The sequence below is a fragment of the Necator americanus genome, chromosome IV, assembly GCF_031761385.1.
Source record: "Necator americanus strain Aroian chromosome IV, whole genome shotgun sequence".
Lineage (NCBI taxonomy): Eukaryota > Metazoa > Nematoda > Chromadorea > Rhabditida > Ancylostomatidae > Necator > Necator americanus.
In genome coordinates, this window is record NC_087374.1 from 29,225,316 (window position 1) to 29,242,705 (window position 17,390).

The window sequence follows — 17,390 nt, forward strand, 5'->3', positions numbered from 1 at the left end:
TCCAGAACTCAAACGCTTATGTACTCTTCTGAACAATTTATTACTACTTTTCAACGTTCTTCTAGTTGATTGATTCCGTATTCGGAAAATTGCGCTGAGTTTGATGAAACAAAAAAAAATTCCAATGCATCAGGTCAGTCAGTGTCCTCATCCTCACCGTGCAACAGCGGCACCAATTCATCGAGGTGGTAGGGACGAGAAGCTTGGCTGGATTCTGGGACTTTTCGCCAGTGCGTTGCAACACCCTCTCATACGGAATATTTCAGATATTCCGTATGAAAGTTTGTTGTAGCGATATATATGTATATATATTCCTATTCCTAGTATATTTCGATATATATTCCTTCGATCAGTACCGCTCTCAGTTCTCCTGTTGCAATTCGTACTTTTTTGCAACTTTTATAACATCTTCGTTAACATTTGCTTTTCTTCGATTGGTTTGCTTCCGCTTTTGGGGGAATCTATGTCATATGTTAAAGACAGCATACCACGAATCTGAGGTGGTGCGGATTTCAGTTGGAATATTTGCACAAGGGATAGTAGGTTAGGGAGAGGAATGTGATTCCGTCCATTTCCTCCTAATTGCCGTAAAAAAACGGCCCAGAAGATGCGCGCGTGCACAAGGCTGGCGCGCTCCAATCGAACTCCTTGTGGAAAATAGTACGCCGAAACGCTCGAAGCCGTATCTTCCGGGCCGTTTTCTACGGCAATTAGGAAGAAATGGACGGAATCACCTTTCTCTCAATAATCTACGATCCCGTATACGAATACTCCACCGGAAATCCGTACCACTCCAAATTCGTGGGGTGATGCCTTCATCATGACACCATCTTTATAATATTCATCCTCGGTTAAGATTATGAGGTTATAAGTTAGCTGAGCTGACACTAAACATTAGGACTTCTTAATGGAATTTTCACTTCAGTTAGTTATGCAGAGAAACTTCATAATTTTCAAAAATGTTCTGCTCCGATTAAAACTTCAACATAGCGGCCACAAGTAAGGATTCTTCCAGTACTCTACCGTTTTACACCAGGCACTGCCGAAAATTGATACGGTGTACAAAAAAAACTTGCAGTGCAACAAACTTTGGTTTAATTGCAGCAAATCCACCTCAGTATCAGCGTACAAGCACGGAATATGGTACTATGAGGTAGTAGAACTCTTTTCAATCGAAAAAAGGTGGTGTTAAAACAAAAAGTAATGAAAAATCTAGTAGACACTTGTGTCAAGAAGTCCTTTTGAAAAAGAATTAAGACATCGAGAAGTAGTTTAAGTCAATAATTTATTATAAATTCATGAGGAAATCTTTGTACAGCTATCCATGAAGTATCCTTCCCATTGTATATACATTTTGAATGAGTCCTTTCGCTCGCTCAATCATTGGTTCGATATCCTCTTTGTTCTTCATCGCTATCACCTGAAAACTGATGGAATGGCTGAAATGCCTGCTCTCCAGAAAATCAAGTTTTCTTTACCTTTGCTACGAATGTTACCATTGCAAGTGGAACGAACATATCAAACGCTTTCCGAACTAAATCCAGAGTGATTTGGGAGTCTTCCGGAGAATGGGCAACGAATTGTAAATGGTATTCTTCGAGTAGAGTTGTCGTACATTCAAGCCTATCCTACAAAAAAAAAACTTTTCTATTTCCAGTCATTAAAGGCAGTGCATCATGAAATTAACGAGGTACGGAAATTCCAGGAATAAACGTAGAGTTCGGATCGTAGATTATGGAAACGAGCGTGGTTCCGCTCATCTTTTCCTGGTCGTCGTGAAAAAAAATCGTGTGGTAGAAGCCGTCCCTTCCTACGGAATCAGCTGCAACCCTACACACTTGTGCACGCGCCGCATCCGCGTGCGAGCGGTCGAAGATTAGTGAGGTCTCCTCACCAGCCTATTCAAATAAAACCAATGAATGGGTAACTGAATGGACAGGAGCGCGTGCAATGGTGTCGCTTCTAACGTAAATCGTAGGGACTAAAGCGGTTCCCACGCCGTTTTCAAGATGAATAGGGAGATTTGAGCGGGGGCATCTACAGCCCGATCTCTACGTTTTCTCTGCGGTTTCCGTAACACGGTAATATCGTGATACGCTGCCTTTAACAACGCTTCTATCCAATGGCGAAACAGAGCAAGGAGCAAAGCTGCTAGTTATTATGGATGGATAGAAAGGTAAGTGGTTACGAGTTTGTTTTTGATACAAATATAATCCCAATTATATGTGTGTCTTGTGGTTTTTTTAGTATATGTGGACAGACAAACTGCGTTCTTACAGTGGAGCAGCGAGAATTTTGAAAATCCTGCTTTTTTCAACTTCCTTTCGTACATTGCAGCACCTCTAATTTCTAGGACAGAGATCAAACTGAAAGAACCTAAGCAGAACTCTTGAGACAAATAATGTATAGTAGGGTCAATACGACGTGAAGCTCGGTGCAACTGCTTAAAGGGCTGTGCTCGAAGCGGCGGTGGAGAGTAGCAGTTTGAATCGGGTGGGACCCTCGCCAGCACCGCTCATCGCGGAAGTTTAAAGAATCTGAGATGGTACGGATTTCAAGTGGACTATTCGTATACGGGATCGTAGATTATTCAGAGGGGGAGGGGGGGATTCCGTCCATTTTTTCCTAATGGCCGTAAAAAACGGCCCGGAAGATGCGGTGCCGCACAAGGCTGGCGCGCTACAGTCGTACTCCTTGTATAAAATAGTGCGCCAAAACGCCCGAAGGCTTATCGTCCGGGCCGTTTTTTACGACAGTTAGGGAGAGATGGACGAAATCACTCCCTCTCCATAATCTACTATCCCGTATACGAATACTCCACCTAAAATCCGTACCACTCAGATTCGTAGGGTGATGCCTTTAAATCTGGCGACAGTCCCGCGTCAACCTCAACCCCCACCTTCGTGCCGCTTTGAGCGCAGCCGCGTACGCTGCTGCAGCTTCGAGGTCGTGTCTACCCGAATTCCTAATATACCAAGTATGTACCTAGTAGTAAAATCGACCCTAATGTTGGCCCTCTTCACTAGGCATACAGATATCAAAAAGCAATTCCACTCACCTTCGTTGAAAGATTCCAACAAATCGCCTTCGCTATATCTTCGCCGAAACATCCCGAATGGCTCTCTAAAATGATCCTTTTTTATGGTCCAAAGGCGCATTATTGTCATATGTTGAGTGACGAAGGGTTCTCCCCGGGTGCCCTGGTTTCGGTAATTTTTTTCAGTCAAGCCACGCCAATGCAAACAACAAACCATGGTTTCTGTGGATCTAGATCTGTGGCTTTATAGCCTCTGCTGCAACATTAACACCTATTCGTGAGCTATGTCTGCTAGCCACGCAGATTTTTAAAAAAGTTCTTAAAAAAAGAATTTTTTGATACCGATTTCCATCTCAATAGTATACTGTAAAGCCTAATACCAAAGTAAGACAACATTTTTGGTCCTGTTCATTAGTAGATAGGACGCGGCACAAAATTACCAACGATTGCAGCGAAAATGCGATACATCTACTGATATATAATAAATAATCACGGGCACCGCTGGCTTCAATTTCCCCGAGGAGGCAACTCTTTACAACCACGCAATTGACGAAAATGAAAATAAGAGTTCATGTTAGGGGATCTGTTGGGAAGTTTTTGAGTTTTTCGGACTTCTCGAAATAATTCAAGCACTTATTCCATGATTTTCAAATATTTTGTGAAGTATTGCTTTCTTCAGCTAGCAGTAAAGATCAAAATAATGATATTAATAATATTACCAGTTTGCCAATGGCCGGGTAATGATAACATTATCGACTGGCGAATCGATGGTAACGCTGAAGAATACACAGCGATCGTGCAAAAAACCGAGAAACAAGGCGTTTTCTTTACCGTAACTGGTGCAAGTCGCGGTAGGTGGGAACATTTAGATTCGACATCCATCCAGAATTCATTCTTGTGCCTTATCGTTTATCTATTACGTATTATTTGCATAATATTCTTCCTAACTCTAGGGCTCGAACAAAAAAGGGAGATTTTCCGTAAAATCATGAACAGAATTCCAGAACAAAAAAAACACCTACCTGTCCAATCGATCAATGCTGCTATCCGACTATCCTTACTGTCGTTCAACACAAACACATTAGATGCGTATGGTTCACCGTGTACGAAAACTTTAGGAGGCAATTTTTCTGCAGCTTCAGTAGAAGTAGTGTACAGATACTCGGAAGAGAAATATTGGCCGGTTTCCTGAAAAAAAAAGCTTGACAGTTTAATTTATTGGTGACTTATTCAAGACATTTGTGTCAGCAGCACTATTTCTTGATTGAAACTCTGTGGTCTAGTAAAACAACAACAAAAAACAATCGAAAACAATACTGCTATAAGTTTCAAATCAGATACCACAAAAGTCAGAGTTTTTAGTACACGCAAGAATAAATTGTAAGGATTTTGTGTAGGATCGTTACCAATGAAGACTTGTACCACAAATCATATCCATCCGCTATAATTTGGTGTCTTCCACGTCGCCTACTTACTCAAATACCGAAATAAGTAAGTAAGTATAATAAGTAACGGATAAAGGATAAAATGTCCGGCATCAATCCGCTTGGAATGCGTTCGACTTCAATTCAGAATCGTTTGAAGTGTGGGAACGCTTGCAGAGCTCAGACAATGAATTGCGGGACTAGCCAATGACTGAAGTACTAGTGTTTTTATCCTCCCAGTAGTCTGGTACAGGTTTATCGAAGGTTTTTTTTTTCGTTTATACTGTTAAGAATAAAAAATGCATTAAACATATGCGGTTGGCTTAAGTCAATCCACCGCTAGCATGATCGACTTCAATGCAGAAGACTAATCACCTCCGGGAACTATATATTGAATAAGTTCCAAGTTCTATACGTTGAATTGTGGCAACTAATCGACATATCAAGTCAGCCACAGACGGGTGGCGCATTCGGTTAGGATTCCGCTGTGGCCACACGGTCGATGGATCGAAACTTCTCCAAGCTAACCAAGATTTTCATCCCTCCGGAGTCGATTAATTGGTAACAATCTCGTCCGAGAGGATAAAAACACGAACTTGTGAGCGGTTTGAACCCCATCAAACGCGTCAATCAAAAGCATATGGCCAATTCCCTCAGAGATGTGCTGTGCTACATCTACCCAAGAACTTATTGGCAATAAAATATAGTTATAACAAAAATATGGAGAGGAGCGAAATGTATTTTAAAATTCTGAGGACCTCAATCAGCGATGTTGTTGTGCGAAGTCTCTCGGGAAAACACTAACAAGATTATCTTCAGTGATTCATTGTCTCATCATTCAAGAAATGCACTTCAACAGGCTCACAGTTCCGAAAATATTCTGTACGGGAGGTCTGAGGTCAAAAATTGGAGAGAATGAAATCACAGAAGAGCTGGAAAGACTGAAAATCGGAGTTTCTCCTCATCTTGTTGGTAACTTTTATCTTCACATTCCATATGAATGAAATTACCGTACTTACCACAAAGCGTGAATGATCGACGTCATGACGTTCGAAAAAATTAACCATATCGTTATAACTAGAAACTAAATACTCGTAATATGATGGAGGTAGGTCAGCAACCTGAAATATTTATGGATAACGCTATCGGGTGAATCACAGCACTGTTCTATTAGCACCAATGTGTTCCAGCCTGTGTGCTTCATTGAAACTGTGTGAAGAACAGCTAAATGTCGTAGAAGATCTCTTACACCGTCAACCTGAAGAGATAGAAAAATTTTTCCGATTTTCTAAATAATTTTCAATTCAATTTTTTAAACAATGTTCAATTTCTAATGTTTAATTTTAATTTTTAATTTTTTTCTAATGTTCAATAAAGTACGGCTGAGAGTTCAGACGATTCAAAAAACCACAATCACTTACCGACAAACCTTTAATGGCGTCCTGTTGTACTCCTCGCTCCCCGATGTCCTCCATAACTACCACCCCGCCGAAATCCTTAGCTTGCCGTTTTATATGAAAAATTCTAGGAGACGCTAATTTCGAATATTTTTGCGTCCAATCGTAAACATTACATTCTCTGTAAAATATCTATTGTTTAGAAAGCCGTAAATGTTTTTGAAAAAATGAAAGGTGTAAATCACCTTTTGAACATGAGGTAGTGATACTTTGCCTCATCGTCATCGCGCAACTCTTTCGAGGAAAGAGTTTTGAGGATAACACTCTTCGGCAGATCGTCATCCTCCCAGCCGAATGTCACTCGCAAAACTGTGGATGTGGCATAATCTAAAGGAATAATTTCGCTATACCTCCCTTATCGTTTATCTGCTTTATCTAACTTTTCTCTCCCTTTCTCTTTCCCACATTTCAAGCGCGATCCTACTCTCCCTCTATCCGGGATGCCGTTTTACTGCTCTTTGTTTGAAGCAACAAATAACTTTATTAAGGATTTGAGTTCGATCTACGAGGAGGTCGGGAGTGAAGATGTAATTCATGAGTATGAGCGTTAGCACACCCAATTCTTCGCAGGTATCCAGAAAAAAGGCGTAAGGAACGGTTTTCACGTATCCTTTTCTCCTACGAGGCACCTTGCAACGTCCCAAGCCCTCGATAGCGGGCGTAAGCGTCGGATTTTCCAGCAATAGGATAATGAAGAGGTGTTGGTGCTGATTGTTCGGATGACGAGACACGGCTTGTATATCCCACGTTTCTTACGCCTTTTCCTTTCCTCACTCCTGTCTGGCTTCATTCATGAGATTTTTTTTTCGAAGGATTTCTGCATTCTGTAGTTGTAGTTGCAACAACTGAACATCTTTTTTTCCATCAGAATTACGTCAGAGGTCCCCGATATAATTACCCGAGTTACGTCAGAGACGGAACCTTGCACGACAAAAAAGATTCAGGATTCTTGGACTTGAAGCTGTTAAACGATTCCGAGAAATGGGTTGTTTACAGCACGCATTCAAAATTTCTACTTGTGCTATGCGAGTTATTTCAAAGATGAATTTTGCATTACCAGAAATTGCTCTACTGGCTTACGTCTTTTTGTTGGCAGCATTTGATTGGTCGTGAGCGGAAATATATCGAATAATGTAAATGTCACAATGGGGTTTTTTATGCTTGGATTTTGTATTGTACCACTTCTTTCATAAATCCAAGGAAAGAAACGTAAATAAGCCTACTGGACATTGAACATTCCACATACGTATTTGTCGTTGACATACGTATTTGTTGTCCAACAAATGGATTTATTTCCGCGTAATCGTAAAATGAATAGAGCGCTTATCGTTGATCAACCCCTTCCAGATGCGGGAACGCGATCGATTTCAATTCCGAGTTTTTTGGGGTTTACGAACATGTACACCACCTACAAAAGTCGCCTACGGGGTCAGTTCACGTATCATCTCAGAGGTTTTTATCAGTCTCAGGTTTCCTCTGGAGCGTATCCGTACCACGGCGGTTTGGTGGTACGCTGCCTCTAATCAATAAGCTTGGGATGCACCATCGCGTTCAACTCGATTCGGAATCGTTTGGGGTTTACGAACGCATGTTTAGCCTATACAGTGACCTATGTGGACTGGCCGATATGTCAAGTCTGTGTTCCTCAGTCAGTTATCCTCTTAGACAAGTCTGGTACCAATTTATCGGGCCTGACCTGTTGGGGTTTTGAACCATTGACCGTGCAGGCGCAACGGAACGTGTCTACTAACTACATGTCCGAAGAATGAAATCCGTCACTTTTGGGGGACCAATTCCTCATTACTATGCATGAAGTCAATCTAATCGGTTCCATTTTGTGTTGTTCCCTTAAAACCGGGGGTGATATAGGCTGGATGAAACGACCTGAAGCTCTCTGCCTGCAACTGAACCGAAGCTAGCGGTTTTGATCGAGGTGTTACCATCGCTAGTTTTACTCAGATTGCAGCGATGAATGGTGCTAGCAAACGTCAGCTTTGATCCCAACCACTAAGTTGCGTCGCGCCACTTCGAGCGCAGCCGCTTACGCAACTGCACCAAAACTCAGCGCCACTTCGACCCGACTACAGTAACGCCCTCGGATGTTGTGTCTCCAGAACTCTCGTAATACGTCGTCGAGAGTGGCTCTAGTCGTGTTACCTCTAATCCAACGATGGATGAACGATCTATGCGGATGTTACAATACTGCCAGTGTTTCACGTTGTGTCAAAGTGCGTCCCGACATCGTGAAAACACACACAATGTGAAGAAGTACCATCGGTAGTGCGTAGGCGTAGCGGTATTCTAGTGTTGATCACATTGGAAACATTGATTTTCAAGGTAAGGATGGTTCATGACAGCGAAAGCGATTTGCTGCGAATTCTACAGACAATTGCAAAAAAAAAAAGACACGAAATAAGACATTAGAGTTTTTTTTTTGTTAATTTTTCGCTGATTATTTTTCCGATCGCGTATTCTGTTGTGTACCACCATCAAACCTTTCGTCGTTAACCAATAACATGTATCCGTAATTATTAAAAATACTTCAAAAGGTTCGAGGTGCGCGCTATTTCAGATCTAATCCTTGGGAACCAGAAATAAAAAGGAGATCGCTCGTATAAAATCCTTGTAATACTCACATCTAGGAATTAATTAAGCAAAAAAGAAGAAGAAAAAGAATCAATTTCATTCTATTTTCTACACATTTGTTAACTCCACTAGCACCTGTACAAGGAGTTATGTTAGTTTTAATCATTACCGGACGGATACTATGGACAAATATGATTACCGTAGTAGCGCCGCAGGGTGGCACAGCAGCAATTTTCACTATAACGTAGGAAATTCGCTTCACTTCGAGAACGTAACGGATTAAGCCTGGATCTAGAGGCTGGATACTCTCGTACTCTTGCCCCACAACAGGTTTACAATTGACCCGAACATCTGTGTTTTTATTTCACTAGTTTTCAATTTTAACTTTTTCGTAACATTCCCTGTTTGGAATAAGCAAGTATAAGCTAATACTCGTTCAGCTAAAATTGCATCTTATCTGTCAAACAAATTGCAAATTTTCAAATTTGGGTCAATATCGATTTCATTCACGCCTCTAAGAGTCAAATATCCACTTTTCATCTAGAAAAAAGATAAATATAGGAAAAGTTCATACCATCCATTTCGGTCGATTTAGTCGTTCTGTGATCCATTGCGGTTCCTCCTCAAAATTCTTGTTGAACTTATCGGCGAATGTTTGAAGCAACCATTGCAACGAAACATCAGTCCCGCAGAGGTAATCCTGATTCTCCGGTGCTTCTTGATCTGTTGATCGATCGCTAAAATGCAACTATGTTTCTTTTCGGTTTTTTTTGTGTACTTTTCGGTTATAGGTAGAGCACTTTTTGTTGGTTTATGTCATAGTTTATTGTGTCAATCCGACGTACAATGGACACTTACTTAGTCATTGTTGCTGCACTTCCTGTCCGTGCAAGCGGTTGCCCTTTACATTTCCCTTCGTCGCCCTTTCAACATAAGGATTAAAATAGCGGTTGAAGTCAATTTGGAGTGCCGTAGGAGGGCAGTGTTCACGGGGAGGAAAATTGCCATTATTCACATATTTCACGGAAGTTTTGACGAATAAACGAAATAACACTTCTATAGGAACATTTCACTAAGAAGAAAAAGAGAAGGGATGATTCGAATCCTTGCGCATTGCCTAATTGGAGGATTACTCTTAGTATGCAAAGTATATTCAATGCCGGGAACCTTTCACTGTCCGCACACTGTCTTGCGCCTTTTCCTAATAGAACTCCTATTTTTTTAATGAATTTTTATGAGAAATTTCTGCCTGACTGGATCAGGCTAATAGTTCTACTTATAAGAAAAAAAATTATATAAAATATAGTGAAAGTAAAATATAAAGTATACAACAAAAAATTCTCATAATGAATATCAGTGACAAAAACGTCATAACGTCGTTGTTTACGACTAAGTGAAGAGATGAAGAGGATACGATAAAAATGGGAGGCCTGACCTGAATATTTTCACTTATACTGAGAAGTTTGATGTCCTTTGTGCATCTAACGTGACATAAAGGTCTGATGAGGCTCGGATTTAAAGTTAGAAAATAAATTTAAAAATAATAAGTTTTGAATTTTCTTTAATTGATTTTTTTAAAATGAAGACGATTCTAATTGAATTTCACTTTGATGGTTAATTATAGGCCTAATTACTCTTTAAACAACTCTCTTTCTAATGGTCTCACCTCATGCATTCGGAACTCAAGTCATCTTGAAAGTTCGGTATCTGTAGACTAGCGATTGAGGGACGATATGAACGTGGTTTCGATAGCGGTGGATCGCTTGGCACCTCACTAGGTGGTGGATCCGGGGGAGTTACGGTAATCACCTCGGGTGTCGAGGGACGACAGCCCATATTCCCGGTTGGAGAATAGAGTAACACTGACGACTATTATGAGTAGTTGTGCGCTGGAATGAGCTGGAACAATACGTTTATGTGAAAGAAATGAGCTGGAAATACGACTACGAGACAAAAGCGTTGTGGTTCAACGAAAGGGCAATCGAGAAAAAAATGAGCGGAAGTGGTTTTCACTGGTGTTCGAAGAAAAACGTGTAAAATAGAGTGAAAAGACAGCATTTACAGGTGTTTGCTCGAGATATAAAACGAATAAACCTCTTGTTCATTCATGCATTGAAGGGGACTAAAATATTCAACCTCGGAAATTCCTCAAATATTTTAAATATTGAGAGCTAAATAAAAACGTTTTTGCTGTTTTTTTTTTCTTTCACCAGAATAAAACAACTAAGGACAGCTAGCGCTATTCATTAGAGTAATAATTTGCAAATATAAATCTGTTTTTTTTCTACAAATTTGTTAAGTAGATTTAGAAGAACTCGTAAATTTCTTCTCAACGCCCAAAATACCGATAAAATTCATTGTCTTGCAAATGCAGAAATCATCCGAATTACACGTTATTTGCAATATTTTATGAGGACGGCTCGAAATCTGCTTCCGACGTACTAAACGGGATATAAGGAGCATAGGTTCGGTGACGGGTTTTACATATCGTTAAATATTACTTCAATCTAAGTGATTTACGGAACTACCACATATTTTGTCAATATTTGGTTAATTTTAGTTAATTTTATATTTGATGCTATTTTAATTCAATCTATTTTAATCTAATGTTGATTTAGCAAATATTTCTACTTCCTTTCAAGGTAAATGTGAGCCCAAGTATTTAATTTTAGTTTTATTTTAATTTTAAGTATTTAATTCTCCAACGTTCAATCGCAGATGATGGAAATATGAGTTTAGCTTTATTTATTGATCTCACATCCTGTCCATTATTGCTGTCTCATAATTCTTGATTTAAGTTACTCAAGGACAAGGGTAAAACAGCACTGTTTACTCCGATTAGCAAAAAAAGCATAAACATGAAATATAAGTAAACATGAAATAGCAAAATCTCATTGTTTAACGAACCAAGTACTTTATAATTCATTTACAGAAGGGAACCTGTCGCTACGAATCGTAGGAGAATATCATTCTATTGAAATTACTTTAGATATTTGATGTCAGACAATATAAAATGCATGAAACTCAAATAAACTTCTAACAACTGAAGCAATAACTGAGGACCAAGTCGTCAAACACGACTTTTCGTAAATATCAGCACGATAATGGCAATATAATAAATAGCGGAATAATCGGCTTTCTCGGTTTAAACCTCAAAGATAAAGCTCAACGGATACTCCCATAATCTTAGATTAAGTTTAATTTTCTTTACTACTACTTTTCTTTTCTTTTTTCTTTCTAGCCAAAATGGACGAACGAAGAGCGATCCACTTACTGATACTTATTGATTGTTTTCGAAAGTGCGTAAAATGTTGCGCTGCAAATAAATATTTTCTGACTCGCTTGTATATGTATGTCCTAAATTTTTTTTGTTCTCGCTGTCGCAGTGACTTCGCCTTCTATCTTAAGTTCGTGTAGGATGGATTTCCTGAGAGGGCGAAGGCAGCCTATATAATAATCAAAAACGGCGTCCTCACTGAAGCAGTGAAGTTTCAGAGAAGATTCGTGGATCTGCACAAACGTATAATGGATAAGGTGTCCGGTGTTAATCAGGCCGCTTGGAATGCGTCAGTGTGTTCACTTCACCTCGGAACTGTTCAAACTTCAAGTTATCTGATCTATTCAGTGGAGGCCAGCCGATGTACTATGCCCGTATGCTCGAAGACAAGTCGGGTAACAACTTATCGACCCCAGAGAGATGAAAGGATTGGTTGGCAGGTGACGGTTTCAAACCATCGATCGCGTTTTCGCAATCTGACGTCTTACCACTGTGCTACACTCACTTTTTATCTGCATACGCTGTAATATTTAGTAACAAAATCTCGAGAACTGTCATCAAAAATGTATCCAGTCTTACAGTTCAGAATTAGTACACCTCAGCAACATCTTTACGCGCCACCATCGCGCATACAAGTACCCGCTTCTACACAAAGTACGAACAAGTATTATTTACAAAGTACAACAACAAACAAAGTGTACAAATAGGAAAAGCACACGAAAAACTCATTTCACCCAATAAATGCAATACATGCAATACATTTTATTTCGCCTTCGCTACCATTTTTTTTTTTTGATTTAGAGATGATTCAGATGTTTTAGAAATATGTAATAGTGTATCTTTGCACTATTCTAAAAAGTTCTTAATGTTAAACACAGAAGATAAAATGTTTGCGATTAATCAATTACAGGAAGCGAATTACGGGTTATATTGGATTATACATGATCATATAGGATTGGTATGATTATTGCGTTTGAAGGGGGATCTCCTTGAATTGAAGGAATAAGGAGCTTTAATAAATAATCTATCAAAATTACAAAGAATACAGAGATTATAATTGCAAAAAGGCAAACGGATAAGACTGGCTGCAGATTCATATTTGAAATGACTCGGGATTTTTCCAAAAATCTATTCTGAAAAAAAAGGAGCAAATGTTTTTGATCCTGATGCGGTGTTTACGGTGCTGCTAAGATCCTCAAAAGCATCACCCCATGAATCTGGTGTGGTGCGGGTTTCAGGTGAGTTATGCCTATACGGGGTCATAGATTGTGGGGAAACGGGTGATTCCGTCCATTTCTTCCTAATTGCCGTAAAAAAACAGCCCGGAAGATGCAGCGGGTGCACAAGGCTGGCGCGCTCCAATTGAACTCGTTGTAGGAAATAGCGTCCCGGAACGCTCGAAGCCGCATCTTCCGGGCCGTTTTTTACGGCAATTAGGAAGAAATAAACGGGATTACCTCCCTCTCCATAATCTTTTTCCCAGTGTAGGCATAACTCACCTGAAACCCGCACCACTCTAGATTCATGGGGCGATGCTCTTAAATCAAGAAAACCCCTATAAAACGCCTATACCTTATCCATTTCTACATATTGTCCTTTTGTCAATCGTAGTACGCAGTTTATACGCAGGACATGTTAAAGAGCAGTAGAATCACGCGTATTTATGCATGATCTATTTACATAGTTAAAGAAACAAAACCTGAACCTAACAAAAAAAACAAACCCGCTGGGTCCTAGACGACAGATATAATACATAACGAAGGGAGACTATTAAGATCGAGAAAAGAAGGAGATCGTGACCGCTCAGCCTTAACGGATGAGACATAAAAAAGGAAAAAAAAAAGATGGGAAAAAAGAAGAAACTTAAAACCAACTGTGAAACTGTCTCGTTGTGAATGGTACAAAACCTTCCAATTATTTTTGGCTGCGCTATTTAGTGAATTTAAGAATTGAAAAAAAGAGAGTTGGAAAAATATCGGTTGTATCAGACATCACTCATGTTTTCTTCGTTACAAAAATGTGAAGAATGTTTTCTACACTTTCGATGACGTACGTAGTTCGGAAAGGGACAATTTGTATAGGATAATTTTGATTGTGAGCGGTTAAAATTGGAAAAAATTGGAATTTGAACTAAAAGACATCGGGAAACCTCATTGCAGTGCGTACTACTGTTAATGTTCTCGAAAATATCTCAGGATACTCATAAGAAGAAACAGATACTCAGATAAAAAATTAGAAGACAAATAATAGTAGGAAATACTAGATACTAGAAAAACACTAGAATAAAATTATACTTGTAAAAATTTTTTCCCAAAAATTCAAGTCATTTTTATATATTTTTTGTTATTTTTAGTATTTATCGTTCAAACAAATAAAAACATCATTCTACGCATATATATTTAATTAAGCCCTTTTGTGTTTGTCTGACCTTGTGTCACAAAAAGACTTTATCCGCTGAGTTCGGTTCAGCGTCGCCTTTGTGTGTTTTCCCTGAGCCTGGCCCGATGACGTCGTTAGTGTGCGTTTACTAGAAAGCCGTAAAATGTCAGCTCAGATGCCGTGAGACGAGCTACACAGCGTCTGTGCTGACCAACCAGTCGTCGCGGTGAGAAAATTGAGCAATTACAGTACAGATGTCTCGATACTATCAAAAAGGATCAAAAATATTGCCCCAGAAATTTGGAGAGGATGGTACGACTTTTAAAACCGCAGTTTTGCAGTGGTATATTTCCAGATTTAAGCTTCCCTGCTTCTATTCTTTTTTCGTTGTGTTTCCTAATTTTTCTCAGGAATTAGGAGCACATGAGTTGAGATCCTTGAATAGTAGCCGGTTGTCTATTTATGGTAAAATAAGATGCGTACCTTCATTAGTACGGTGATGATATTCATATCATTGTGAATCAACAAATAATGAAAAAGAGAACAGATTGGTCCAATGCTTGCAAAAACATTTCCAGATTTTAGAAATCAAGTTATGATTCTCATTAAATCAGAGTACATTACATATATGCACATTTTATTATACCAGTAATCTATTTTTACAGAATTTTTGAAGCAGAAAACTACAAATGCTCACATTCACAGTGCAAACGTTTTTGAAGGAGAGGTAAAGCTTTGTTACAACACATCTTTTTGATTCTATGAAATGAAATCCTAAAAATCGCTCCGTGCTTTTTCATTCTTTACAATACATCACTTTTATCGCAAGCAAAGGCAAAAAATTCTATGGTCTGGCGTCAACTGGACGTTCAGACGGATGAAAAAAATGACAGACAGTATGAGAAAATGAAAAACCACCAGAGTTTTTTTTGTTTCTAGAAGGTAGAGAGCTAACTACCTTCAGTAAAATCTGCGCTGACTTGAACGAAAAATAAAAAGTACCAGATGATTGCGTTTAGCTCTTTCTATTATTAAATTATTTGTCGCAAAACAGCATTGATAAACAACATTAACATGGCATAAACAATAATAATACACTTAACATAACACTGAACACTCTAATCTTAGGCATCTAAATTTTCACAGCAACGAAAAAATTGGCGAAATATTTGTAATCTTTAATTTGAGTCGAGTGAGGTAGTGAAGTGGAGTAAAAGAAGGGTTCATAGGGGGATTAAAAGGAGGAATCAGACATGCAGGAGGCTGCGAGTTGAGTGGTAAAGATGTGAATGGAGAAAGACCTAGATGTATGTATTTCCATGACGGGAGAATTCTGAGTTTGTTTCGCGAACAACATCCTCATACTTACACACTAGTTATGCTTTTATATGTGCACTTAGCTTCATACGAACAACACTTTAAAAAGGATCAATAAGGTGGAGCGAGACTACGGAAGAAATGACGCCAAAATGCTTTTTGTTCAGTCGTCCGAATGTGGCGGAGCGAGCATTTAGAAAGTTTTTTTTTCACATATGTTATGTTTGCGCACGACATAAATTGCCGTCAGGTGGAACGCTCATTCAAGTATCATGAAAGAAAAACGATATACGAACTAAAGAGAGAGATTAAGAGAGAGAGAGCAGAATCGAAGGCTAACACCGTATGTGGTGAGGGTGGAAGCGACAGAGCATAGAATGCTAAAGTGTTTTTTCTTTTCACTAGAATAGTCATGAAATCATGGGCCTTCTCAGCTGATACGAACGAGTGTGAAAACACCCTGGTTGTAGAAGTGAGGTGTATGTTTGCGCTTATGCGCTCTACGTAGTCCAAAAGCGACACGAACGGAAGTGGAGAAAAATTCGGTGTGCCGCTTTACGATCGTTCATATCTCACGTGATTTCCTTGTATGCATAACATAAACACTTTTAGGGGCATATTAGGAAGGACTTGTCACAAAGTTGCTTGTTCTTTGCACTTTTTCGAATTCTTAGATTCTATTCCACTTGTGTTTACGTCACTCAGTTCAAGGCATCGAATGCTGTCCGGTGCCTTGAAAAAGACCTTATTTCATCGCCTTATAAAAGTAGAAAGCAAGTAGAGTAAAATGAAGGATGCTTCACTAAACTAGAAGATTTGATGGTTAAAATTGGAGTGCATAGCGATAGCTTAAAGAATGGTCCAGAAAAGAATGCATCATAGAGTACACTGGTGTGCAAAACGTAAGGACGAGATAGGTAAAGTAACACTACATTGTACTAACGGTTCGGTGGAAATAAATACAAGCGCGGGGTTAGCACCGCTTTGTTTAACAGTTTATTTTATTTTTAACAGCTCAGCTGAATATTACGTAGGGAATAAAGTAGCTATAATGATCCTTATGTTCATTTGACGCAAAGATAGACCACAACAATGATGATACAGTACTATCACGCTATATAATAACGGGCTAGTTTTGTTATGTGTGTCTCTTTGTTTGTTTGTGTGTATGTGTGTAACGAAATTCCGTAGCGCAGTGAGACGTGTCCAATGGCGCTAGAAGCACTGGCGCCGCAAAGTGGTAAAATGCAGTTATACGGGTCCCACTGCGTCAGGTTGTGTCGCCGGCGCCATATTGGGGCTTCAGTGAAGGAAAGCTGCAAAATAGGATAATACGGGTACGGCGGCATCGGATAGGTGCGCCAGGGCCAAAAAACGGTACATTGTTGTGACACGGGTCCCATGGTGTCGGATTTGAGTGCTGCGGTGCCGCAGTACCGCGAAATAACTCCAAGCGAATTTGTTAAGTAGATGAGACGCTGTGAACCGTTTCATAGAAGTGAAAACTTCATGTGTTGCGTTTCATCTCTTTGTACTCCCCCACATGTCTATTTTTCTGGACGTTTCCTCAAACAGGTTGGTCACTCATTTCCTCTACAAAGTGGAAACAACAGCTGGGTAAATAGCACGTAACAATTCACATAACCTCTTAACATAATTTCTAGAGCCTTATCTTTATCAGTATCAGACGATGATACTCGATGACGATGAATCGTTCTTGTTCATAAGAAAGGTGACCGAAAAGATCTTCAAAACTATGGCGCGATATGCTTGCTGAGCGTCTTGTACAAATTATCATGACCATGCTATATAATAACGAATGTGTTTGTGTGAAACGAAATTCCAAAAAGGGGGTGCGACGGGCCCTGAAAACGACGAACTCGCAGAAATGACGCAGAAATGAACTAAAGGAC

The 17,390-nt window shown here is 39.5% G+C and overlaps 1 protein-coding gene across 4 annotated transcripts; it reads right to left on the reverse strand.

The window, feature by feature from the left end:
• Window positions 1-1,318: 1,318 nt before the first annotated feature.
• Window positions 1,319-10,340, reverse strand: RB195_003105 (uncharacterized protein; the record flags this gene model as incomplete). Of its 4 annotated transcripts, XM_064200638.1 has the most annotated exons (12): window positions 1,319-1,420; window positions 1,479-1,628; window positions 3,059-3,123; window positions 3,757-3,813; window positions 4,060-4,225; window positions 5,481-5,582; window positions 5,639-5,719; window positions 5,883-6,039; window positions 6,104-6,245; window positions 6,548-6,698; window positions 9,079-9,241; window positions 10,171-10,340. In XM_064200638.1, 12 exons carry the CDS (start codon window positions 10,338-10,340, stop codon window positions 1,319-1,321), a joined length of 1,506 nt encoding a protein of 501 aa, XP_064056517.1. The 4 variants fall into 4 exon arrangements, with proteins under 4 accessions (XP_064056517.1, XP_064056516.1, XP_064056518.1 ...); XM_064200637.1 differs by lacking the exon at window positions 3,757-3,813; XM_064200635.1 differs by lacking the exons at window positions 6,548-6,698; window positions 10,171-10,340 and having other exon boundaries at window positions 9,079-9,115.
• Window positions 10,341-17,390: the final 7,050 nt, after the last annotated feature.